At 48.7% G+C, this 25,233-nt stretch overlaps 1 protein-coding gene across 1 annotated transcript in view; it reads left to right on the forward strand.

Annotated features, from left to right (window-relative positions):
* LOC309359523 (sodium/glucose cotransporter 1-like) overlaps positions 1-24,469 on the forward strand; it is a 36,203-nt gene extending 11,734 nt beyond the window's left edge. Inside the window, exons 3-16 of the mRNA XM_081893341.1 lie at positions 33-104; positions 4,725-4,829; positions 6,225-6,284; positions 6,698-6,802; positions 10,045-10,150; positions 10,981-11,061; positions 12,951-13,162; positions 14,412-14,547; positions 14,741-14,848; positions 15,928-16,078; positions 18,885-19,053; positions 20,411-20,626; positions 21,972-22,071; positions 23,483-24,469. Coding sequence (XP_081749467.1) covers positions 33-104; positions 4,725-4,829; positions 6,225-6,284; positions 6,698-6,802; positions 10,045-10,150; positions 10,981-11,061; positions 12,951-13,162; positions 14,412-14,547; positions 14,741-14,848; positions 15,928-16,078; positions 18,885-19,053; positions 20,411-20,626; positions 21,972-22,071; positions 23,483-23,697 — 1,836 coding nt within the window. The 3' untranslated portion in view covers positions 23,698-24,469. The remainder of the gene's footprint in view (positions 1-32; positions 105-4,724; positions 4,830-6,224; positions 6,285-6,697; positions 6,803-10,044; positions 10,151-10,980; positions 11,062-12,950; positions 13,163-14,411; positions 14,548-14,740; positions 14,849-15,927; positions 16,079-18,884; positions 19,054-20,410; positions 20,627-21,971; positions 22,072-23,482) is intronic.
* Positions 24,470-25,233: the final 764 nt, after the last annotated feature.

The raw sequence follows: 25,233 nt of genomic DNA on the forward strand, positions 1-25,233 counted from the left end.
TCTAATTGCATCTCCTCTTCTCTCTTCCTTAGGCCATGTATTCAACAAACCGCGGGACAGTTGGGGGATTCTTCTTAGCAGGCCGGAGCATGGTCTGGTGGCCGGTAAGTTGTGTCTAAAGAGCCAGCTCCCATGAAAAACAGCCCCTTTCCTTTTCCTCCAAAAGGACCACAGGCTGAATCTACTCTATCTGCCCTTCCCGATTTTGCAAATTGCAGACTGAAACAGAGAACCATATCCTCTGAAAGGGACGCTCCTCTGAATTTTGCAATGTGGTTCTCCAGACAAGTAAATGTGTACAAAATTGCACCTGCTTCGGTAAAGCGTGCATAGAACGGTATATGTTCACGAAAAGAACATGAAAAAAGTATATTAGGGGGACATTGCTTTGCAAAAAATGTGTAGATTAGGCAAAATGTTGGCCATTAGGAGAAATTTGTGCTAAAATGCAGATGAGTTTTCATGAGGATTTTTAAAAAGCAAACTGATAGGGAAATGTGGAGAAGAGACTGGGGGAAAACAGGAAACCAAGAGAAACTGAAATTTTGCAGTCCAAAGCAGTGTGGGGAAGGGGGAAACCAGATTTGCCTATGCAAAGCTTTGCTGCTGCTGGCTATTGGTGGACGGTGGAGGGGAAAGACTCTCTCTGCTCCTTTGCCCATCCTTATTGCACCAGGGCTCCTGAGGATAGACTGTGGGGGAGCAGGGCAGCGGCCTTGTGCATGACTCACCTTCCAATGAGGTGCCCAGTGAGGTGAAGAGAAAGAGCTTGTTCCTTCAGAAAGCAGAAGCTGTCCTTCATACCTGATGCTCCCTTGGAGGGGAAAGATCTCAGGATCAAAGCAGAAAAAGGAACAGCTCATTCTTTGCCAGTGTGAGCAGGAAAGGGGGGATGAAATAAATATCTTATATATATTGTTAAGTTGTGGGTGAACATATCAGACGACACAGCGATTCTTCAAACAGCTCTTGTTTATTCACAGGCCAGAACAGAACTGAACTGAAGGGTTCAGTCAGCCTGCTTATATAGAGCTCCACTACAACGTAACTGTAACAATTTCCTAAAACTATCCAATCCCTGAACGTCACTTTCGATCCCTTATTTGCATAACTATCTACAGTATCCCCCTGCTGGCCCAGGGTGAGAACTTCAGTACATAACATATATTTTCTTCTCACTCAACTTTTGGCCAAGTCTCATCAGTCTTATTTGTTTGCTGCAAAACAGGTTTATCATGTGTGTGTTTGTGTTAGTGTGTGTGTGTTGCTCTAAGTGGCTTATGTCCGGAATACGTTGGTGTAAAACAGCACCTGCAAAGCAGGCAGATTCATACAATACAAATACAAGAGCAACACATTTTAAAAGAAGGATGAGTGGGGGGAAATTCGGGGGGTGGAGGTGCATTGGTGTTGGCCTGTCGACACACCATTCCTCTATTAGTTCTTCTGCGGTGTCTGCTCGATATTATTTCTGTCCAGAGGGGCCCTCTTGTACAATGGTGCAACAAAGGCTGGACAAAAAAAATAAGTTGGAATATTTGCAGCATGAAAAGGGATGGGATTTCAGCAAGCAGTGCACCAATTGCAAATGAAGCAGCCTGGCTTCCCAGAAACTACTGCAGGTGCAAATCAGTATTGAAAGTAGGATTGCATATACCGTAAATGTCCCCAACACCATTCTGTGCAAAAACTGCTCTGAATGCACAAGGAGAAAAGGTGTCTGGAGGGGCTCAAAGGCTTCACTCTGTCCCCTGTGTGACGCTGGCTCTTTTAAAATACAGTGGTACCTTGGGTTAAGTACCGTATTTTTTGCTCTATTAGACTCACTTTTTCGCTCCTAAAAAGTAAGGGGAAATGTGTGTGCGTCTTATGGAGCGAATGCAGGCTGTGCAGCTATCCCAGAAGCCAGAACAGCTGCTTTCACTGTGCAGCAATCCCTCTTGCTGTTCTGACTTCTGGGATTCAGAATTCCCCCCCCCCCCTTCTTTTCCTCCTCCAAAAACTAGGTGTGTCTTATGATCTGGTGCGTCTTATAGAGCGAAAAATACGGTACTTAATTTATTCTGGAGGTCTGTTCTTAACCTGAAACTGTTCTTAACCTGAAGCACCACTTTAGCTAATGGGGCCTCCCACTGCTGCTGTGCTGCCGCCACCTGATTTCTGTTCTCATCCTGAAGCAAAGTTCTTAACCCGAGGTACTACAGTGGTAGTACATACGTGTCAGGTTACATACGCTTCAGGTTACAGACTCCGCTAACCCAGAAATAGTGCTTCAGGTTAAGAACTTTGCTTCAGGATGAGAACAGAAATCGTGCTCCGGTGGCGCAGCGGCAGCAGGAGGTGCTTCAGGTTAAAAACAGTTTCAGGTTAAGTACGGACCTCCGGAACGAATTAAGTACTTAACCCGAGGTACCACTGTATTTCTGGGTTAGCGTAGTCTGTAACCGGAAGCGTATGTAACCTGAGGTACCACTGTATAGTGTTACGGCAGTGGTTTTCAACCACTGTGGCACCCTGGGATGTCTTCAATGGTGGTTAGGTGCTCTGTGGGCAGCACCAGCCTCCTTCCTTCCTTCCTTCCTTCCTTCCTTCCTTCCTTCCTTCCTTCCTTCCTTCCTTCCTTCCTTCCTTCCTTCCTTCCTTCCTTCCTTCCTTCCTTCTCTTCCTCCTCTGGTGCTCCCTCATGTCTCTGTCTCCAGAGGCTCACACAGCTGTTTGTTGCAGGAGCCCTGGCTACAAGTTCTGCAGGTGAATGGTGCCTCTGAGACCAGCCAAGGGTTCTGCTGGAGTAAGCAAGCAAGCAGGCGAGGATTCCTGAGGAAAGGAGAGAGAAGAGAAGGGGCTGAGGGAACCCTCCACAAGGGAGGGTGTCTGTAAAAGGGGTGAGGGGCTGCCAGCTCTGCAGGTGAGGGGTGACATAACTGGGCACCTGAGCCCCATAGGGGAGCCACAGAAAGAGGTAGCTGGTCAAGGGAGCCATGGACTCAAACCTCTGGGTTTGAGTGAAAACTTCTGGGTTAAGGGAAGTGTGGGAGCAAGTCTGAGAAATGGTAAAAGCTCCCCTTTTGTGCAGATGCCAGGCTGTCGTGTTGTGTCTGAATGCCTCAGCCTTCTCTTCGATGGAGATATCCATCTGCTAGAAGTCCGTTCCAAGCAGAATTGCAGAGACATGGAATCCATTGTGGTTAATCATTTTCCCGGGAAAGCATTCCTAATTACCCGGCATTAGCCTTAATCATTAATTGAAGGGAAACTGAAAGAGAGACAGAAGAAGCTGCCCTTGCCCTTCCCTTTCCTGGAGGCTTAAAGATGGAGAACAAGACACTTTGCGGATTAAAACGACAGGGGAACTGCCCCACCGAATGAAGCCAGACAGGACAGTGCAGGCAAAGTGTTGCAAGCCAACTTGCCCTCACACGAAGCAACTCTGTCTAGGTCAACCAAGGAACAATCACCAAATGGGTGTTGGCACAAGCTCTGCTTCCATTGTTTGTACGCTGGGTGGTGAGGCTGTGGGAGGAAATAATAAGAATAAGAATTTATTATTTATACCCCACCCCCCTGGCTGGGTTTCCTCAGCCACTCTAGGCGGCTTCCCACACAATATTAAAATACAGTAATGCATCAAACATTAAAAGCTTCCCTAGACAGGGCTGCCTTCAGATGTCGTCTAAAAGTCTGGTAGTTGTTGTTCTCTTTGACATCTGGTGGGAGGGCGTTCCACAGGGCCGGTGCCACTCTGAGAAGGCCCTCTGCCTGGTTCCCTGTAACCTCGCTTCTCGCAGTGAGGGAACCGCCAAAAGGCCCTTGGCTCTGGACCTCAGTGTCCTGGTAGAACGATGGGGGTGGAGATGCTCCTTCAGATATACTGGACCAAGGCCTGCAGGAGGCAAACTCCCAGGACCATTGGAGCTCCCGCAGTCCATTTTTATTCAGATGCAGGGCCTGCCCTGACAGACCGCTTGTGGCGCTCGAGCCACGCTGTCTCGCAGTTGGGCCGGCCGCTGGCCCTGGTTGTGGTCCAAGGACCCTGGGAGGTCCTCATGTTGCTTTCCCCTGGGCTAGGCATTGGGTCTAATTCTGCCTCTGGGGATGTGAGGCTGAGGTCCAAAGGTGGTGCAAAAGCAGCAGATCTATGCATTTAAACTCAGATCTTGCTGCAGTCATGTCCGATGTGTTAATGCTGCTGGAATCCATGTGGGGAATTCCAGACTCCAACCCACAAAAGTTTATGATGTGTGTCATATGGAGCCGCAAGGGATTTTGCATACCCTCCAACATTTCTCCGATGAAAATAGGGACGTCCTATTCCATAATAAATAGTAGTAATAATTTTATTATTTATACTCCGCCCATCTGACTGGGTTCTCCCCAGTCACTCTGGGCAGCTTCCAACATATATAGACACATACTAAAACATGAAACATTTAAAAAACTTCCTTATACAGGGGTGTCTTCTAAAGGTTGTGCAGTTACTTATCTCTTTGGCTCAGGGGTCACGTAACTCCATACCCTCCAATGAAAATAGGGACGTCCTAAGGAAAAGTGGGACATTCTGGGATCAAATCAGAAACCGGGACGGCTTCTGTATATCCAGGGTTGTCCCTGGAAAATGGGGAAAATGAGGACACTAGGAGGGTCTGGTTTTATGGCCCCATACCTAGGTGACTCCCAGCCCACCCTCCTCCCTCAGGCTAAAGGACATCTCTCCTTTCTGCTTCCAGATTGGTGCCTCTCTGTTTGCCAGCAACATTGGGAGCGGCCATTTTGTAGGCCTGGCCGGGACAGGGGCAGCCGCCGGGATCGCGATCGGGGGCTTCGAGTGGAACGTAAGTGCCTTTGATTCTGTGGCTTTGGAAAATGGCAGTTACCAGTTTATTTTGGGGTCCTTCACATTTTTAACCATTCTTGCCCAGGGATGGTTTTTTCTTTTTTCTTTTCACCTGCTGATCAAAAGTGTTGCTCTTCCGGTGGGTGGGCGGGATAATCCCATCACATTCCTGGATTCCATGTTTTTGAGCGCATGCCATGCTGGCTTGGGGTGATGGGAGCTGTGATCCAACAACGCCTCAGGGGTCATGTCTTCATCCCTGGTTTTTGGAGAACCCAGATCAGGCCCTGATCAGGTGTGTGTGGCGTAACTAGGCTCCCCAGGGGCAAGATGTCTCCTGATGTGTTGGCATGTGTCTCAGCATCCTGGCAAGATGCACCCAACCTCAGAGGGAAAAAGATAACGCTCCATCTTTATCACTGGAGACCCCAGTGATCTCTGTGGCTAGAAAAGATTTCCACTGGCTTTGGCTGCCACGCCTGCCGCCACCATTCCTGGACCAGGATAGCCTGATCAGAGTGGTCCATGCATTGGAGACCTCTAGCCTTGCTTACTGTGATGCACTTTTTGTGGGCTGATGTTGGCAATGAGGGCAGAATGTGACAGCCGAGCACCCAGAGGTGGACTTAGGACAGTGCAGCTGGTTCTCCCGCACAGGGCACTGAGCCAAGGGGGCATCTCCCCAGCTCTTTCCCAATGCCTAGTAAGTGTTTGCTTTGGAAGGGTCCTAAATTCCCCCACCCTCCTTCCTAAAGCCTAGTTGGTGCTTGCCCAGCTTTGGGGAGGAGACGGGAGGGTTCCAGGACCTTCCCAGAGCCTTCACACCTCCTTTCCAAAGCCCAGTGCCTCACTTAACCAGCTTTGGGAAGGTGGCACTAGATCTGGGGTGTGCGTCAAGGTGCCATATTAGCAAGGCCCACCCCTGCAAGCACCACACAGCTCATAGGAGAGAGCTACACTGGCTGCCAATTTGCTACAAAGTTCAAGATCCTTTGTTAGGACTTCATGAGCCCAAAGTACCTATGGATTGCCTGATTCCTTACTCCCCACCACAGTCACTGAGATCCTCTGAAGGGCAGTCCCCCAATCTTCCTTAGGTTCGGGTGGCCTATACTAGGGACTGAGTCTTTAATGTGGCAGGGCCTGTCCTGTGGAACTCCTTGCCACCATAAGTCATCTGGCTGGAGTCGTTCTTGTTTTCCTTCAGATTCCTTTTTAAAGTGCCTTGCTCAGACAGGACTTTGGCCCATTACCACTCAGGTTTTATGGCTATGGTGCTGATGCTTTTCCTGCAAAAATCTTGTGCACCACTTTGCCACAATTTCTCTGTAAGTGCAGTCTGTAAATACTTGGATAAACAAATGCATCAACAAAAACTTTCTGTGTGTTCCAGGCTCTGGTGATGGTGGTCATTCTGGGTTGGATGTTTGTCCCCATCTACATCAAGGCCGGAGTAAGTCCACAACGCGGGCGATCTGGCTTCCTCATTCGTGGCTCCTTATTTTCTGCATATCATTGAGGGTGGGACGCCCAGGCTAAGGGAAGAGGGAAGGGGTTTGCAAGAGATCTGTCTGGCAGCACAAAAGGAGCTCTCACTGGGCCGCTGGGTAATTATTGACAGGTCTCCTTTCGTCCGTTCATCCACACATCCCCAACTGCCACTGCTTCCTTTTCATGGGTAATGGCTTTATGTGTAGTTCCTCGGCTGGGATTTACACCTGCAGTTTCTAGGGCCCACCTTTGCCAGCTTCCATATTTACTGGGAGGCTGGGCCAAGCCTGGCCAAGCCACGCACCCCTGGCCCAGTGCTCTTCTGCTTCCTCTAGCTGCTCCAAACGCCTGACCTTTTCTTCCTCCTCCTTGCAGGTGGTGACAATGCCAGAGTACCTGCGGAAACGGTTTGGGGGGAAGCGCATTCAAATCTACCTTTCCGTCCTCTCTCTCTTCCTGTACATCTTCACTAAGATCTCAGTAAGTGGAACCATGGATCCAGCACCCTTTCCCTCACCCAGGCTAACTTTTTGCCTTTAAAGCTCTGTGTGCAAGGATGGTTTCGTTGTTGCTGTTGTCCTAGTGCTTTCCCCATGGAAAACTGCATTTTACAACTGAATCAGACACGAGTGGCACTGTGGGTTGAACCACAGAGGCTAGGGCTTGCTGATCAGAAGGCCGGCAGTTCAAATCCCCACGACAGGGTGAGCTCTTGTTGCTCGGTCCCAGCTTCTGCCAACCTAGCAGTTTGAAAGCACATCAAAGTGCAAGTAGATAAATAGGTACCACTCCAGCAGGAAGGTAAACGGCATTTCCGTGCGCTGCTCTGGTTTGCCAGAAGAGGCTTAGTCATGCTGGCCACATGACCCGGAAGCTGTACGCCGGCTCCCTCGGCCAATAAAGCGAGATGAACGCCGCAACCCCAGAGTCGGCCACGACTAGACCTAATGGTCAGGGGTCCCTTTACCTTTACCCGAGCAAACAGTCATTGTGTTTTCTATGATTGCATTTGTTTCAATTCAGAAGTAAAATGAGGGTTTTTCCAGGGAAAATGCCAGGGAAAAAACCACACTGGGACACAAAGATTTAAAGCGCAGACCTGTGTCTGGAAAGTGTGGTGCAAAGGGAAGTCTGGGTGAGCCCTAGGTGTGAAGGGAAAACAACATATACGTCATATAATGTTAAACACACACCCGTTTCTGCTTCTGGTTGCCCTGTAAACTCCTCATTGGAAGATCGGCTCTGGGCATGTCTGATGTTTTGGACTACAAATCCCACCAGTCCCTGCTATCATAGTTGTATGGATTGGGGCTGGTGGGATCTGTAGTCCAGAAGCTTCTGGAAGGCACCAGGCTGGGACAGGCTGCTGTGAAGCCAGAAGAGTCACACTGTGGGAAATAACATATCATGAGCTAAAACCTGCTGGCATCTCTTCCTGCTTGCTTTATGAAGCCTGCACCCATTAAAAACCCATTTAAAGCGCATGTCCCCCCCCTCCCCCAAGTCCTGGGAACTGTTGTTTGTTAAGGCTTCTGAGAACTGTACCTCCATGAGGGGCAAGCTACAGTTCCCAGGATTCTTTGGAGGGAAGCTTTATGCTTTAAATGTATGGCATGTCTGCAGCCTCAAAAGGAAGGAGGGGCTTTTGGGATTTCACAGCCCACCAGTCTGGAGGCCACAGGGGACCTTCCTTCAATCCTGCCCCCTCCTTTGCAGCTGCTGCCTAGTGGGGTGGGGGCAACCGCTGGCCAGTTCTTTCCCTGCAGTTGCCATGCGAAGCTACTCTTTGCCCTCATGGGCAACAGCTGAGAGATAATCATACAAATTAGCCCGAAAGGCCAGGCCTTTTGCCCTCCGTCTCCACCAAGACGGCAATAATCCATCTCTATCAGGGTTACTAATTAATCTGTAATGGGGCAGGGAAAAAGTCTGCAGCAACCTGCCCCCCCCCCCGCCTTTCCTTGCACTTCAGCACCAGTGGCAATCTTGGCATCCTGGGACAGAAATGAACCGCTTTTTTTTTTAAAGTAGAAACTCATTGCAGAACCATTACTCAAGTTCTGTTTTAGAAGTTATAATTTGTCTAACATACAGTGTTCAAAGGATTCTAGTGATTGTCCTTGCACACAACAACCTGGTACGGTAGGTCTGTCTTATTATGATTTCCACTCATACTGCAGATGGCGAAACAGAGGCTGAGAGAGGGAGAGTGACTTGCCTAAAGCCATTTTGAGAGTTCATGGAAGACATGGCCTAGGAGCAGGGAACATCTCCCTAACCCTTGTTTTTCAGCCTCACCTCTCCTCCATCTGCAGTCGGCAGCAATAATACCAACCTACCTTGCAAGGTCGTTGTAAGGGTGATGGGTGGTAGAATATGTGTCAACCCACAAGCAAGTCTCACTGAGTCCAATGAGGGCTTACTCCCAAGTAAAGCAGCCTGATCAGAGAGCACGTGAATGTCGGAGCTGCTTGCTGGTGGCATCAACCTGACCTTGCTGGCAGCCACTGTTTCCAGTTGATTAGCACGTGGCTCTGAGGAGGTGATTCCTGCCTAAGGTGAAGTTAAGTAGTCGGGGAGAGGCGATAAAGCCTTAATGGGGGCCATAAAAGACACTTAATGAAGATATCAGACGCAGCCGGTTGATCTGGATCTCCAGTGGAAAGCCTTGGGGAGCAGCCTTTTTAAAGAGCTTCAATAATGAACAGCCTGCAGGATAGTTTTTACAGTTTATGCAAGATGCGGAAGCGATAGGCATCTCTTGTGCCTAAGGGTCGTAAATGATCACTTGGTTTTGAGGAGGAACTCTTTCCCAGGGAGGAAACGGATAAAGCTTTGAGGCTAGAGGCAGAACACTGAAACATTGCCATGTGTTTGCCATGCTGGCTAATGTGGGGCCTGGCTTTGGGTGTTTCCAGGGGTGGGCGTTCATACCATCACTGCCAGGTGGCCCCCTAAGGCCCAGATTCCTAGCTTTCATTTCTTTATTTTGAACTGCTCACTCCTATCCAACATTTTGCATCCGAAATGATTTATCTCTCATCACTTTGACTCTGTGACACCTCTCCTCAAATCCACACCTGACATTCTTTGATTGATCAGATAGATTTTATTAAAATGTCCCCATGCTGCTGACTTTCTCTCTGCCCCTTTCTCTCTTCTGAGTATAAATACTCAACATCAGGGGTGGATCTTCACACAGGGAAAAACACTATAAATAAGTCAGAAATTAAATTGTTATAACAAAAGGGGGAAAAACACAATGGAAAATCACTTGGATTTCCCCCCTCCGCTCTCTTGCGCCAACTGGTGTTGCATGTTTATAACACATTCAAAATGCTGCTTCTTGACTAATGTAGCTGAGTTCCAGGTTATCTTGATGCTAGCAGGCAACCAGCAGGTAATAGGGATTGCAGGACTGTAGCTCATGGTAACCCACCTCCAGGTGAGGAGGAGGTTCAACAAACTCTGTGTTTGTTGGTGAAACAACCGGGAGCACTTGCAACCTGGCCCTGTGTGCGTAATTAAACTATGGAACTCATTCCTACAGGAGGCAGTGATGGCCACCAACTTAGATGGCTTTAAGAGAATGCGACAAATTCATGGAGGAGGGGGCTGTCGATGGCCACTAGCCTTGATGGCTATGTTCTGGATCCTTGTGGGTGCATGGTTACCCATTACCACCACTGCTTAAAAACACTGCTCCTCCTGTTCTGTTTCAGGCAGATATATTTTCTGGTGCGATCTTCATCAAGGAAGCCATGGGGCTGAATATTTACGTGGCCATCATTATCCTGCTCACCATTACAGCCCTTTATACCATCACGGGTGAGTCTTTGGGTTCAGAGGGTCTCCCTGCTTCCCTGTCCATTAAAGATAATAAGCTGTTGAAGTTGCAAATCCCATCCCGGGTGGGATTTGTGTCTGGGTGTGTGGTTTGGGGGCTGCACGGCCAGGGAAAAAACAATGCTATCCAGGGTTGTAAAGACTGCAGAGAGAATAATTGGGTGCACTCTTCCCACCTTAGATCAAATCTATGCTGCCAGGTGCCATAAGAAAGCAGCAGAGATAGCGCAGGATAGTACGCACCCACGAAATGATCTCTTTCAGCTTCTGCCTTCTGGAAGAAGGTATAGGGTTATAAATGCCAGGACTAGCTGCCTGAGAAACAGTTTCTACCCAAATGCAATTCTGGTTCTAAACGCAGCATAAGGGGTCTCTATAGTATAGTGTATTTTAAAATGGGGTTTTAGAGTTTTTAGGGGGCTTTGAATGTTTTATGTAGTTTTTATGTAGTTTTGTGGTAGTTTTATGTAGTTTTTATGTAGTTTTATGTAGTTTTTCAATTTCATTGTTCTACATTGGACAATGACAATAAAGATATCGTATATCATATATCATATCGTATATCGTAGGGAGAGAGAAAGGCTGCCTCTAGCCTTGAGTCACATGTGACCATCTCCCTGTGTGTCTTGAGCCAGAGAGAGAGAGAGAGAGAGAGGTGTATTCTCTTGCCAAAGCAAGATGAGAAAAGCTCTAGCTTTGGCAAATAGGTAAAGGCAGTGATGCTGGGGAAGGGTTCCTCTCCCTCAAAGGAATCAGGAGACGTTCTCCTCTTCACACTGCCCTGTTGCTCTTTCTACCCTTTTGGCTCTCAGGAGGACTTGCGGCCGTCATCTACACGGACACATTGCAAACTTTAATCATGCTGGTGGGCTCCATTATCCTGACCGTCTTTGGTAAGCAGGCAACACAAAGGAGAGGCTGAATGTGTCACTGAAAAGTCTACTCAGTATTGATCAAGAGTAGATTCCAGTGTATAGCTAGCAGACTAAAAACTTAAACACGTCACAGGATTCCCAAAAAATAGACCAGAGGCAATTATATTTCATCCAGCAGAGCTTTACTGCTACTGAAGGCAAATGAGCATAATTGGTCACAAATCCAATACATTCAGAATTTGCATTGTCCATAACAAATCCAGTTGCAGCAGACTTAACTTGAACTTGCAATAGCTTATAATAAGTCTAAACCTTAACACTATATACAGAACACCACACCCAGAAGGGAAAGAGATAGAAAGAGAAATTGAAACCCAGGCTCATTCTGGCCTCTTATTATATAGCCAGCATGACCTTGAGAGAAGAGATAAAAGAACCAGTTTAAACCAGCTGTCCTCAGCTTCTCTGAAGGAATAACCCAAACATCATGAACCTTCTGCTTGTTTCTTTCACACAGAGATGCTCCCAGAAGCTTCCCTCTTGAATTAAGTAGAATAGGAAAGATCTCTACACATCAGATCAATACTTTCTGTACTAAGAAATGCAAACTGACAGAAGCATCACCTGCCATGTGCATTATTGTGCCGTGTGCGCTCGTGCTGTAACTAAGATGAGTGCCGTGCCTTAAATGAAAGGAGACCATTCGGTACTCACCTGTAAAAGGGTTTTCTCACGCATATAGGAGCTGACGGTGATAATGGACAGTCAGACTCCACCTAGTGGTCACAGGCAAAATTGCACACAAAACAAATCCCTTGTAAAGCTTCTGAATTCAGTTTGGAATTCAGTTTTCATTATGACAAGCCGAAGAAGCAGTGCCGGATTAAACCCTGGGGAGGCCCCTAGGCAGTCAAAATCTCAGGGACACCACTCCACAACTCAAATTATCTCCGTATAGGTTTCTGATTTTACCAGTCAACAATTTTAATACACCAGTTTCATTACGCAATATTATTTTGATCGATTGTCACGGGGCCCCTAAAAGGCATGGGGCCCATAAGTCGGTGCCTACTCTGCCTGTTTGGTGATCTGGCACTGCGAAAGTGGACAGGATCAACAACACAAAGGTAACCCATTAAGAAGTAAGAGACTCTCTGCAGCTAGATAAACAGACATGCTCAGAAAAAGGTATGGTATATAGGCAGCATAAAAAAATAAGCCATGGTGGGCCCTTACCATCAGCCCATATATGCCTGGGAAATCCCTTTTACAGGTGAGTTCCAAACAATCTTTCCCCCAGGCATCTGGAGCTGGTGGCAACACCAGGGCTTACCAAAGCTCACTGACCCACGAAAGGTGGGCTCTGAAAAACTAAACAGGTGAACACAAATAAAATCAGCCTGGAAACAAAGTAGGAAAGTAGAGACCATGAGAGAATGACAGAAGGCACCACTTTTGGTGCAGGCAAAGCACCAAACTGAATTCCAAAGGAGGGAGGTGATTGATTTTGCTTGCAGTTTTGCCTGTGACCACTAGGTGGAGGCTGAACATCCATTCTTGCCATCAGTTCTATAAGCCGGTGGAGGGGGGGAATGCAGGTTACTTATCTGTGAACTTGAGAGAGTTCATCCCTCTGCCCCTTGGCTTCCCTGTGACAATCAATTCAACAAGTGAAAATTCAAGTGGAGATTTATCATCAAGCACACAAACACCGCAGTCATCATGCGGACTGGCGATTTCCTTTTCTCAGTGGCAGCTGAGAATCTCTCAATGCCAGATCCACCATTTCTTACCCCCTGGAAATCAGCTGCAAATGTCTGGGGGAAGGGAGACCACATGCACCATTAAAACAGCCCACTTGTGTGAGAGTTAACTGGTACCTTACAAAGACTGTCAACTTTCCCCAGCATTTGAAGAAGTCGGAGGATATGAGGAATTCGTGCACAAGTACATGAATGCGATCCCGCAGGTTGGAAATTCCAGTATCCCCGAAAAATGCTACACACCCCGTCCAGATTCGTTCCAGATATTCCGGGATCCCCTCAACGGTGATTTGCCATGGCCGGGACTCATCTTTGGCCTGAGCATCCTGGGCCTCTGGTACTGGTGCACAGATCAGGTATGGTGGAGATGGGTCTTGGGTCCTCAGGTCCACTCCGAAGGGGAGGGGTGATGGTGGCACCTAGCTCCTGCTCAGATTCTGTCTGCGGAGGATATTTCTGCAGCAATGTGTGGTCAGCACTTTCCCTCCTGCACTTCCCAGAGAAGAGGGAGACAGTATAGATTTAGAACAGCGGTTTGCAGAAGGTCACAGTTCAGAGGCTGCAGAGGGGAGAAGCTGGGAAATATTGGGAGAGGAGCAGGAAGAAGACGCACCAGGGGAGAGACAGCCGACAGACTCAGTGTCTTTAGAAAGCATTCCAGATCCCCCATCTCCCAGGACCTGGCGGGCATTGAAAGGAAGAGAACAGAAAGCTCAGGGGCAGAAAACACAGATCAGCCAACACAGGGATGACGTAGAGTAGGAGAGACAGAGGGGGTGGGACTTTACTCGGAGCAACACCATTATCCAAGGGAGACGGCATTTCTACGTCTCTCTCTGTGAATATTGAATAAAAGACACTGGTAAGAGCTTCTTGTCTTTCTGTTACTGGCGGACTGCCGTGAGGGAGGGGGATCGGATTCTCTGAAGCATGACATATGTAGCGCTTTGTTTTCCATAGGCTGAGTACTGAGACATTTGATTTCAGATGCGGAAATGCTAACTAGTAGTGAACAGAACTCTTAGGCAGTGGTGTATCGTAACGAGGGGGTGCCAGAGGGACCTTGGTCCTGGGCACGGATTTTTGAGGGGGCATGAAGTAGGCGCCCCCACACAGGTGCCCATAGCGCAGCCTGACCCTCCTCTCCCGGTGTCAGAGGCACCAATGTTCGCAAAGAGGAGCATACTAAAGGGTGTGTTTAAAATATTCACGTCTAAGTTGCTTCCAAAGTTTGCTACTTCCCTTAGCATAGAACGAAACAACGTGTTTCGTAAGTAGGGTTCACATGATGGAAAAGAACAAAGTGTTTAGTAGCCCTTTCTCCCAAGGTGAGGGGCTGTGACCTAGCTAAGCCTAGCAGGACAGCTTATTCTATGGTCTTAACCTCTTCATGCATTAATTAGAGTTAAGCATGTTGGTTATATGAGCCTGGATATATCCCGCAGGCTGAACTGGGACCTTCTGCAAAGCAGATGCTCTAACTCCTCTGAAGTAAAAACTCACCACACAAGCAACCGATAAGCCCACGCCACCCCAAGGAGCCTGCTCTGAAGTCAAGACTAGCCTGATCGGCTGCTCACTTTCCTCTCCATTCCTCTCCGGTAGGTCATTGTCCAGCGATGCCTCTCAGGCAAGAACATGTCCCATGTCAAGGCTGGCTGCATCATGTGTGGATACCTGAAGCTGATGCCCATGTTCCTGATTGTCATGCCAGGCATGATCAGTCGAATTTTGTACACAGGTGAGATGAGACCTCCAGCCTCGTCCTCCCGTCTTCATCCGTGGCAGAGTCCATTCAGAGTGTGGCTCTTCCATCCATCCCCTCAAAGGGTGGTGCCCACTGGGAATCCTGTTCATCTCGGATGGTGCACTCAGGATATCTCAGCCCACCCCACCCCCCAAGTAAGGTGCCCCTCTTTTTCTCTTTCCCGCAGATACGGTGGCTTGTGCAGTTCCTGACACGTGTCTTGCGGCATGTGGGACGCCAGTTGGCTGTTCAAACATCGCCTACCCAAGGATGGTGGTCAAGCTGATGCCGAACGGTGAGATGCTTCACTTGTGCTCTGGCTGTTAGGAGGGGGCTGGGAAGTGGTGGACTGGAGGAAAAAACCAACAAGACAGCAAAGCACAGGTGCAGCGTGGGTAATGACGCCTGCATCGTTTTGTAAGAATTCATCTGCATGGCTTTGGCTGCTGGGGGTTGTGTTCCCACAGAGTCAGGGCAAACAAGACTGTCAGGGCAAGAGTGGAGAAAGTGAGGGTGATTTAGGAAAGGTGGGGGCAAGCACTGCCCACCTTCGTGACTTAACTAAGCTAGAGCAATGAGCGTCCCAGCCAATAAAGCAGCTGGAGAAGTGCTGGGCTGAGTGCTGGGAGAGTCAATCAGAACCCTGGGAGGGCAAGAGCCAGAACAGATCAGAGAGGTGCTTTGGGAGCAGCAGCAGCAGCAGCAGCATATAACTGGAAAGCACCGCACTCCTTGGCTCCGCCCTCCATCCGCTAACCTCTCCAGTTACCTGTGGAAGTAGTGGCTGCAGAACATGCCACCCAGGAGCTGGCAGTCCAGGGGTGCTAAGCAGTGGCATGATTTCTGTGCCCCCTTGGGCGGGAGGGGATACTGCTTCTCCAACCCCTAGGTATGCCTTTGCCACTTGGGGTCTCAAACTTCAGCGGGGCTCTGTGTGATGCCCAATTTGGCTCCCACTGCCTCTCACGCTCCGTTCTAAAACACAGTTGTGGCGCCCCCTACAGTGCCCCCGAGGCTCTGTGCCCAGTGCTAGTGGAGTAGGGGCACAGGAGCAGTTGCCCTGGCACAACATTGTTAGGGGGCAAAAAAAACTGACACCCAGCGCTGCCTCGATACAGCTACATGCTTCCATAACTGAAAACAGCTTCTCCATGCAAACCAGGAAGTGACTTCTCCAGACAAAGAAACGACTCTTCTTTTCTTATCTCTGTGGCTGCAATCACCTGGATGATGCAGACACCATCCATTTCCCTCCCTCCAACGTGGCCCGGGGTCCTGGCAACCCATGTTATGCCACTGCCCAATGCGACTGGCCGTGCTCCTTTAAAGCCACCTCTGACTTGCCCCCCTGCTTCTCTCCCTCTTGTGTTTCAGGATTGCGAGGCCTGATGCTGTCTGTCATGCTGGCGTCTCTGATGAGCTCCCTCACCTCTATCTTCAACAGTGCCAGCACGCTCTTCACCATGGACATCTACACTAAAATACGTCCGGCAGCGAAAGAGCAGGAGCTCATGATAGTGGGCAGGTGATGATGACAAGTAGGAATGACTATTATGTGCTCACAGCTCTTTGCAAATTGAAACTTTGCCTGGGACCTGTGAGACCACCAAGGGGAACCTCACCCAGCCTTCCACCTGACCTGGAGGTTTTGAACTTCAACTCCCATGAGCCCCCTTTTCATACGACCATGCTAGCCGGGGCTGGTGGCAGCCATAGTCTGAAACAGCTGCAAGGTGCACCAAATTAGGGAAGGTTCACCTCATCTGATGGACAGCCCAGGCCCCAGCCTCATTACCCAGATAGATAGTGTTCATTGGGGCTTGCTCCCAAGAAAAGTGGTGTCTGCGGCTGCAGCCTTAGTCTGGTTCCTGCCCTCTATCTGAAGACTCACAACCTAAGGATTTAAAGGTTTTTACAGGATGCCCAGCTTCTCTTTCCCTAGACATAGCATCCGATTTGATGAAGAGTTCTGGAGGACGGGTTTGCTCGCTGCTTGGTGACATTTTTGTTGACCCTCCATGCAACGCTTGGGTCAGCACCCAGGGCCAGGTTCAGTGTCTAACTAACAGCAGTGAATCAGCAAGAGGTTAACCATACAGGGTGCAGTACGCAAGTAGATTTGAATCTCAAATGGCCCACCTTCTCCCAAGGATCTGTCCAACAGCTGCTTGGCAGCAGAACAGACTTCATCGGCAGGTTTTTAAACAGGGACTGGATGGCTGTCTGCCAGGGATTCTCGGTCCCTTCCAACTCTACAGTTCTAGGATTCTATGACAAGGAGGCAGAAGTGGTCCAGGCACCCTTCTGTTCATTAACAGATTCCAGGAGTGACAGCATGACAAATTGTTTGTTTATTTCATTTCATCCCACCTTTTCCTCCAAGGATCTCAGAGTGGCATATATGGTTCTCCCCATCCTCATTTAATCCTCACAATAAGTCATACACAGTGAGCTTCATGGTTAAGCAGGGATTCAAACCCTGGTCTCTCCCAGGTCCAAGTCTGGCACTTTAACCACTATGCCGCACTGCCTCTCAGCCATAGATATAGAGCGCAACTCTCTGCAACTGGCCAACAAGCATGGCTTGCTGAGTTCGGACACAGTATTTTCTCTGCTTCTGCCACTTGGTAGGGTGCATTCTTTTCTTCACACATTTACATTTTAAAAAAATGGTTTTGCCTTACTGTGGCTTTTGGTTTTTCTCTCTCTAAAGGACCAATAGGGCAATTTAAGATTTTTCTTTGCTATGTGACACCTGTGGTGCTGAGGTGCCCCCCTGTGGACATTTGGACATATTGCACATGTAGCATCCTGATAGCTGAATGCCAAGTCCTTCTCTCCATCAGAGCAGCCTCAGCTGACCTGGTGCCCTCCAACTGTGTTGGACTACAACTCCCATCAGCCTCAGCGTCATATGACCCTGCTGGCTCTGACTGATGGGTGTTGTAGTCCAAAACAGCTGGAAGGTATTAGGTAATAGGGAAGGTTGAGATTAGACCACTCCCTGCCTATTTAAATTAATTCCCTTTATAACAGCTTAGTTGCCACCTAGACAAAATGGAAGGAACAGATGCTAGCTGTGCCATTTAATGGATCATGCTGTTTGCTAAAATATGGGATTAGTTATTGCATTTGAACACTCGCTTAGGGATGTGATGTGAATGAACCCAGTATTTGCTCAATGAATTAGTTGCCACTATACTGTTTTTCATGTGCAACAATAATGAAATGGTTCACAATGTGCAAATAAAAACCGACAGTCAAAACTGTCAGGTGTGTCCAGGACCAGCGCTGGGGGCCAAGGTGGACAGGTGGGGCTTCAACTGACAGCAAAAGCTGTCAAAGAAGATACCTCTCCCATTTCATTTGAGAGAGCCCCCACAGGAGTGAGCAGGGCAGTGGGAAAGACATTCTGTTGGGCTTTGCTCTCAACCTGAGTCAGTTGGAAGGTGGCGGATGTGATTACAGTATCGCAGAATTGTAGAGTAGGGACTCCAAGAGTCATCTAGTCCAACCCCCTGCAATACAGGAATTACAGCTAAAGCATCCATGACAGATGGCCTTCCAACCTCTGCTTCAAAACCTCCAAAGAAGGAGAGTCCACCACCTTCTGAGGGAGTCCATTCCACTATCAAACAGCTCTCACTGTCCAAAAGTTCTTCCTAACATTTAGCTGGAATTTCCTTTCTTGTAACTCAAATCCGTTGGTTTCCTGGAGCAGCAGGAAATAAGCTTGCTCCATGTTCCATGTGACAGCCCTTCAGCTATTTGAAGGTGGCTATCCTATCACCTCTCAGTCTCTTCTTTTCCAAGCTAAACATACCTGGTTCCCTCAACCATTCCTCATACGGCTTGGTTTCCAGGCCTTTGATCATCTCTGACACTCTGCCCTGCATGGGTTCCATCTTGTCAATCTCCTTCTTACACTGTGGCGCCTAGAACTGGACACAGTGCAGTAAGCCCACAACTTATTCAGGCGTTATATTCCAGAAAGAACACCTAAAGCAAAAATCTCATATAGTCAAAATGCATTGGGTTCAGTGGCGGGTGGGATTGCCAAAGTCATTTTTCCTGGAACCCCACCCCCTTTAAAAAAAATTCTTTTGCCGCACACGTAAAGCTTGATGCACACAAATTAAATGTGCATTAAGTTGCAGGCTTACTATACTCTTGATGGGGTCTGACCATGACAGAACAGAGTCCCTTGATCTGGACGCAGTGCTTTTGTTGATGTCTCAGTTGGAGGGGAAGAAGTCTCTGCCTACATCTTTAGGATTTTTGAATGCTGGCATGATAGAGAGCTGTGATTAACATCTCCCTTCTGTTTCCAGGCTGTTCATGCTAATCTTGATTGCAGTTAGCATCGCCTGGGTCCCAATAGTGCAGTCGGCTCAAAACGGGCAGCTTTTTGACTACATCCAGTCCATCACCAGCTATTTGGGGCCCCCCATCGCGGCCGTCTTTTTCCTTGCCATTTTCTTCAAGAGGGTCAATGAACAGGTAAGCTGGGGGGAGGGGCAGCACTCCCAGCAAGGCCTGGGAAGAGCAACTGCTGGGCTTGATCTCAATTCTCTGAGCGCCTGGGCAACTGTAGGAGGGGTGTGCATGCACAAAGGGCTATTGATGGCTACTAGCCGCAATAGTGATGCTCTACTTCCATGGTAAAGGTAGAGGGACCCCTGACCATTAGGTCCAGTTGTGGGCAACTCTGGGGTTAAAAGTCAATCCTTTATTAGGCATAGCAAACCACACATTATCAAACAAACACCGTATACAAATTGTGCAAAATACGAATTCAACATAACAAGGTTGATCTTTAACTCCAGAGAAAATCAATCTGCATAAATAATACAATATAACACTACCACATCACCGATCAGTTAAGAACCACTAAATCTCTTTATAATGGCCCAGTCTTTCTACATGGACAGCACTCAAAAATTCAGCCACTATTAAAGTATTTTGATCATTCCTGTCCTGAACTGTTGGTGGCATAGAATCGAGCCTGTTAAGTTGTAAGGCCTCTAATAATTGTCTTCTGGCATAAATGCCAAAATCACAAGAAAAGAAAATATGCTCCAAAGTATCAGGTTCCTGTTTACTACATTTGCAGAGACGCTCTGCTTCTGGGAGAGCTAATATCTTCCTCTTACTATCATCGAGGGAAACATATTAAATCTGGCTAACGACTCTGGGGTTGCGGCGCTCATCTCGCTTTATTGGCCGAGGGAGCCGGCGTACAGCTTCCGGGTCATGTGGCCAGCACGACTAAGCTGCTTCTGGCAAACCAGAGCAATGCACGGAAATGCTGTTTACCTTCCCGCCGGAGCGGTACCTATTGATCTACTTGCACTTTGATGTGCTTTCGAACTGCTAGGTTGGCAGGAGCAGGGACCGAGCAACGGGAGCTCACCCCATCACGGGGATTCGAACTGCTGACCTTCTGATCGGCAAGTCCTAGGCTCTGTGGTTTAACCCACAGCGCCACCCGCGTCCCCTGCCTCCATGATAGGAGGTAGGAAATGCCTCTGATTTCCAGTTGCTAGAAACCATGGGGGGGGGGGGAGTGCTCTTGTGCTCGGATCCTGCTTGCTGGCTTCCCAGAAAAGGCATCTGACTGGCTTGCGTGAGAGCAGGATGCTGGCTCTTCTGAAGGTTCTTATGTGTAAATAGAGGCAGCTCCAAGTGGGGCGGGAAGTGAGGACCACCTGTTAAGAAGAGGGATGGAGCACTATGCCTAGAAGCCATTGGGCTGAGTCCTGTTGCCCATAGTGTGAGTCAGACTAAAGGGAAGAGGAGCAAGGCTGGATCCGAGCACCATTTGTGGAGCTGAGCTTTTTCTTCTGCTTCCTGCCAGGGGGCCTTCTGGGGCCTGATTCTGGGGCTGCTGATTGGACTGTCTCGAATGATCACCGAGTTTGCCTATGGAACTGGCAGCTGCGCTCAGCCCAGTAACTGCCCGGATATCATCTGCAAAGTCCACTACCTCTACTTTGCCATCATCCTGTTCGTCATCTCGGTCATCATCATTTTGACTGTCTCATACCTGACCAAGCCCATTGACGACGTCCATGTAAGCCATTCTCTCCCTCTTTGCTTTGATCTTTCTCTTCACTTCTCCTCTGCCCCTTCCCACCTCTGGATGGCGCTGCAAACATGGCACGTGCATCTTTCAAAAGGAAGAACATCTGTGGGACACAGCACTATCTCAGAACCTGTTTTGAACACCAAGGCTTGGTTCTGCAGCATGCGAAGGGATGAAGGCAAATGCCTTTGTCCACACTCAGAGTGCTTCTGCCTTAACAGCTGCTGCACACATCCACCTTGGATCAGAAGGGGCGTGGCTACCAGACAGGCTGGACACACTGTTTTCCTTTTAGAAATGAACCACAGATGGAAAGCCAGTGTGGGATGAGGCTAGGACCAAATCTTTGCTTAGTCAGTGAAGCTCCCCAAGGAATACCTATCTCTCTCTTTCTCTCAGCCTGGCCTACCTTGCAAGGATGTTCTGAAGGTATATGAGAGAAGTGCAGGGCCCAGGCAGTGGCGGAGCTTCATGCTCCGGCACCAAGGTGCTGACGTGCGTCCTGGGGGGTGGCACGCTGCCTGCAGGGGCGTGGCACACGTCTTGGAGGCGTGGCACGCCTGCAGGGGTGGGGCACCCAATGCGGGCGGGTGGGCAGCCACGATGGCACCCTACCAGGATTGCACTGCCGGTGGTGGTGCGCTCCCCCCGCACTTCTCTTCCTCCACCAGTGGGCCCAGGCCAGTACTATGGAAATGCTGAATAATTATATCTCACATGCTCTAGTCTGCTAGGAATCCTTGTATTGTGCTAGATGACCCTTGGGGTCTGTTACGTACTGAGTTGAATAGGATCCAAAATGCAGCAGTCTGATTGGTCCTAGAACAATAAGATCCAAAAAGCGGCAGTCTGATTGGTCCTAGAACAATGCAGCAATATGATTGGTCCGCAGGAGCCACCCAATCCAGCTCCAGGTGGAATTGAATCCACAACCTGATTGGCCTACAGGAGAATCCCAGAATTAGCCAATCATGTGCAGCCCATTGTGTAAATAATGTATATAAAGCAGATATTGTGGGGGAACTTCCATTCCTCCTCACCACTATGAGCTGAATAAAGACCATGAAATCCACTCTCAACTCTGAGTATATTTCAGGGTCCCTTCAATTTCTACAATTATATGAGCACAGAGTGGGGCAGAACAGTAGAAGGGCATTTTTAGACTTGCTGCCCCCCAGTTTTCTGCTTCCGAGCTGTGAGCTGCCACGGCCTCTCCAGTTACTTCCACCACATGGGACACCCTCTCTGCACCGGACCCTTTCCCTCGCCCACGATGGTCTCAGCCCCCTCTCACCGGGTTCATCTCTGTCTCCCTGTTCTGTGCCCACGGCAGCTCTATCGCCTCTGCTGGAGCCTGCGAAACAGAAAGGAGAAACGCATCGACCTGGATGCCGAGGAGATGAAGGAAGAGCCGGCCTATGAAGAAGAAGCTTGTAAGAGCTCTCCCCTTGGTTCTTATTTCTTCCTGGCACTAAATGAGGGTCAATGGCAGGGGGGCACTAGAGAGGAAGGACCATCATAGCTTGGTGGCGGCGCATCCACTTTGCCCATGGAAGCTGCCAGGATCAACCCCAAGCTACATTTCCAGAGCAGACTCCTTGGAAATAATGGACCTAAGTGGGTCATGCCCATTGATATCAATGGGCTTCCCCTGAAATGGACCTGCATTTGATACCACCCACAGTACATGCCATTGAATGCTTTAAAACAGGGGTAGGCAAACTAAGGCCCGTGGGCCGGATGTGGCCCAATCACCATCTCAATCCAGCCCACGGACGGTCCGGGAATCAAGAGTGTTTTTACATGAGTAGAATGCGTCCTTTTATTTAATATGCACCTCTGGGTTATTTGTGGGGTCTGCCTGGTGTTTTTACATGAGTGGGATGTGTGCTTTTATTTAAAATGCATCTCTGGGTTATTTGTGGGGCATAGGAATTCATTCATTATTTTTTTCAAAATATAGTCTGGCCCACCACATGGTCTGAGGGACGGTGGACCGGCCCCCAGCTGAAAAAGGTTGCTGACCCCTGCTTTAAAACAATAAAACCAATTCAGGCCAGAACAGGCTTCTAAGCTGTTTACAAAGCATGCAAATCAGTCATGCAAACTTTACTTACTTACTTACTAGCCATCCTTCGTCCACGACTCTCACCCACTTGCCACTTGAGGCAAACAGAAAATGGCGCCACCACCTCCTCCGCCTGAGGGAAGCCCCACAGAAAAACAGAATCTGGAGAGGAGCAGGGGGTGGCAGCGGTGACAAGCGCAGGAGACGGCGAGCACTGTCCTCCTTAAGGGCCGGGATCTACTGCCTCTCCCAGCTGTCTCCAGCCTGCCACCTGAGGCAACTGCCTAATGGGTGGGCCAGCCCTAAGGTGTCACTAAACAGTGGTGCCTCGGGTTACATACACTTCAGATTACATATGCTTCAGGTTACACACTCCGCTAACCCAGAAATAGTGCTTCAGGTTAAGAACTGTTCTTCAGTATAAGAACAGAAATCGGGCTCTGGCGGTGTGGCAGCAGCAGGAGGCCCCATTAGCTAAAGTGGTGCTTCAGGTTAAGAACAGTTTCAGGTTAAGAACAGACCTCCGGAACGAATTAGGTACTTAACCCGAGGTACCACTGTAGTACACAATAAAAGCACCCTTTAGAAAAAAAACTTTCTCAGCATCTTTTACGACACTCAGACTGACCTGTATGGCGGGAGTCTGGCACTGAGACCTTCCTTGTCGTGCCCCATAGACTGAGAGCGGCAGGGGTCTGGGGGACACGGAAGTGCGTTGTCTTCTGGGCTTCTACATTTTCGGCCTTGACCTTGACCTTTTTTTCTCTCTCTTGCAGTCCCAGACAAGGAGCAGGGTTGTTGCAGGAAGGCCTACAACTGGTTCTGTGGCTTGGAGACCATCGTAGCTCCCAAGCTCAGCAAAGAGGAGGAGGAAGCCTTGCGGGAGAAGTTGATGGACACAACAGAGGACCCCTTCTGGAGGCGGGTGGTCAACACCAACGGCATCATCCTCCTGGCCGTGGCCATCTTCTGCCACGGCTTTTTTGCATAGACTCGCGGGGCTGGGTGTTTTCCTTCCCCCTTTCCCTTTGAAATGAAGGTCTCCCTCCCCCCCTGAGATTGCTTTGTGAAGCCATAATTTGTAAGTCCTGCCCTTACCAGGCCTGACACTTATTTGTGCCAATCAAGTTGATTAATTGTTTAATCAAATGAGTTAATTGGTGGGTGGGCTGCTTCTCCTCTGAAAGGGGGGGGAGGAGGAGCCCCACAGCTCAGAGATAAAGAGGAAGGGGTGAAGAGAACCACATCAGCAATGCTCAGGGTCCATTTTTGGACTCTATTTTTACAAAGTGTTTTTTATATATAAAAATGCTGCTTTTCTATGTTTAAAATGTTGTGCTTTCCCATAAGTGATTCCTTGTAAATAATAATGATAGTAATAAGTACAAGTCTCTAAAATAGAGGCTGAGTTTCATATTCTGTGGATCTATCTGCTTGAATTCCTTTTAGGCAAAATCTCTAAATTGCTTCCCTCCCTTGCTTTTTCCTTTCCTGTTTCTCTTTTATCACCCCCCCCCCATTGGATTCCCACCCCCTTCCCATGAGCTCTTTTCTCTGGTCTTGGACTGCAAGGGACTAGACTGGATTTTTATTACCACTGTGATTTGAGCAAGCTTGAAATTATTTGAAGGGTTGATACCTCCCCCTGCCAACCCCCTGAAACTTCAGTCTTTGACTTGACATGGCCTGCCGCTCTTTGTGCATTCTCAATGTATTATAAATTGTGCAAAAATAAGAATACACAACTTATTTTTAAAAAAACAGCAGCTTGCATTTTGTTTGAAAAGGGATCCCATGCTAAGGGGCAGGGCAGTTGCTTATGGTGCTGTGTGGTGTAGTGGTTACAGTGTCAGACTAGGACCTGGGAGATCTCATAGCTCAGCTATGAAGTTCACTGGGTGGCCTTGGGGACCAGTCACTGCCTCTCAGCCTAACCCTACCTCATGGGGTTGTTGTTGGGGTTAAATAAGGAAGGGGACAACCATGTGTGCCACCTTGAACTCCTTGGAGAAAAAGGTGGGATATGAATGCAATACAAATATAAGAATAAGCTGGAGTTCCCACAGGCTCCGTACGATATGCAAGAGTTGGTGTAGCATTTGTGCAACCATCTTGGATGCTAAGGGGAGAGAGGGGGAGATTACTTCATTGGTGAGATCATTTGCAGGACAGGTTGCTAAGAAGAATGAAAAAGGCAAATTGCCAGTGTGGCTTATGGATTCAGCCCTGTGGCTAGTATGTTCATTGTCTGGCTGTGGGAAAGTCCCCATTTCTCAGTCTGATCCACCTCACAGGATAAAGTGCATAACTGCCCCGTGGGTCTCTGTGGAGGAAGAACAGAATGCCAGCTTGAAATGGGATGCCTTCCTTGATCAAACTGCTCTGGCTTGTGGCTAGGAGCCCACAGAGCATGCTGGATGCCTGAGGGTGGCTCAGGGAGCACCAGGCTGGATTTTTGCAGGACCTTGGACAGCTCCAAGCAGCCAACTTGCAAGTCAGCAGCTCCACTGAAATCTTTTGATGACTC

Source organism: Podarcis melisellensis (assembly GCF_964234715.1).
Source record: "Podarcis melisellensis genome assembly, chromosome: 16".
In the NCBI taxonomy this organism is placed as follows: domain Eukaryota; kingdom Metazoa; phylum Chordata; class Lepidosauria; order Squamata; family Lacertidae; genus Podarcis; species Podarcis melisellensis.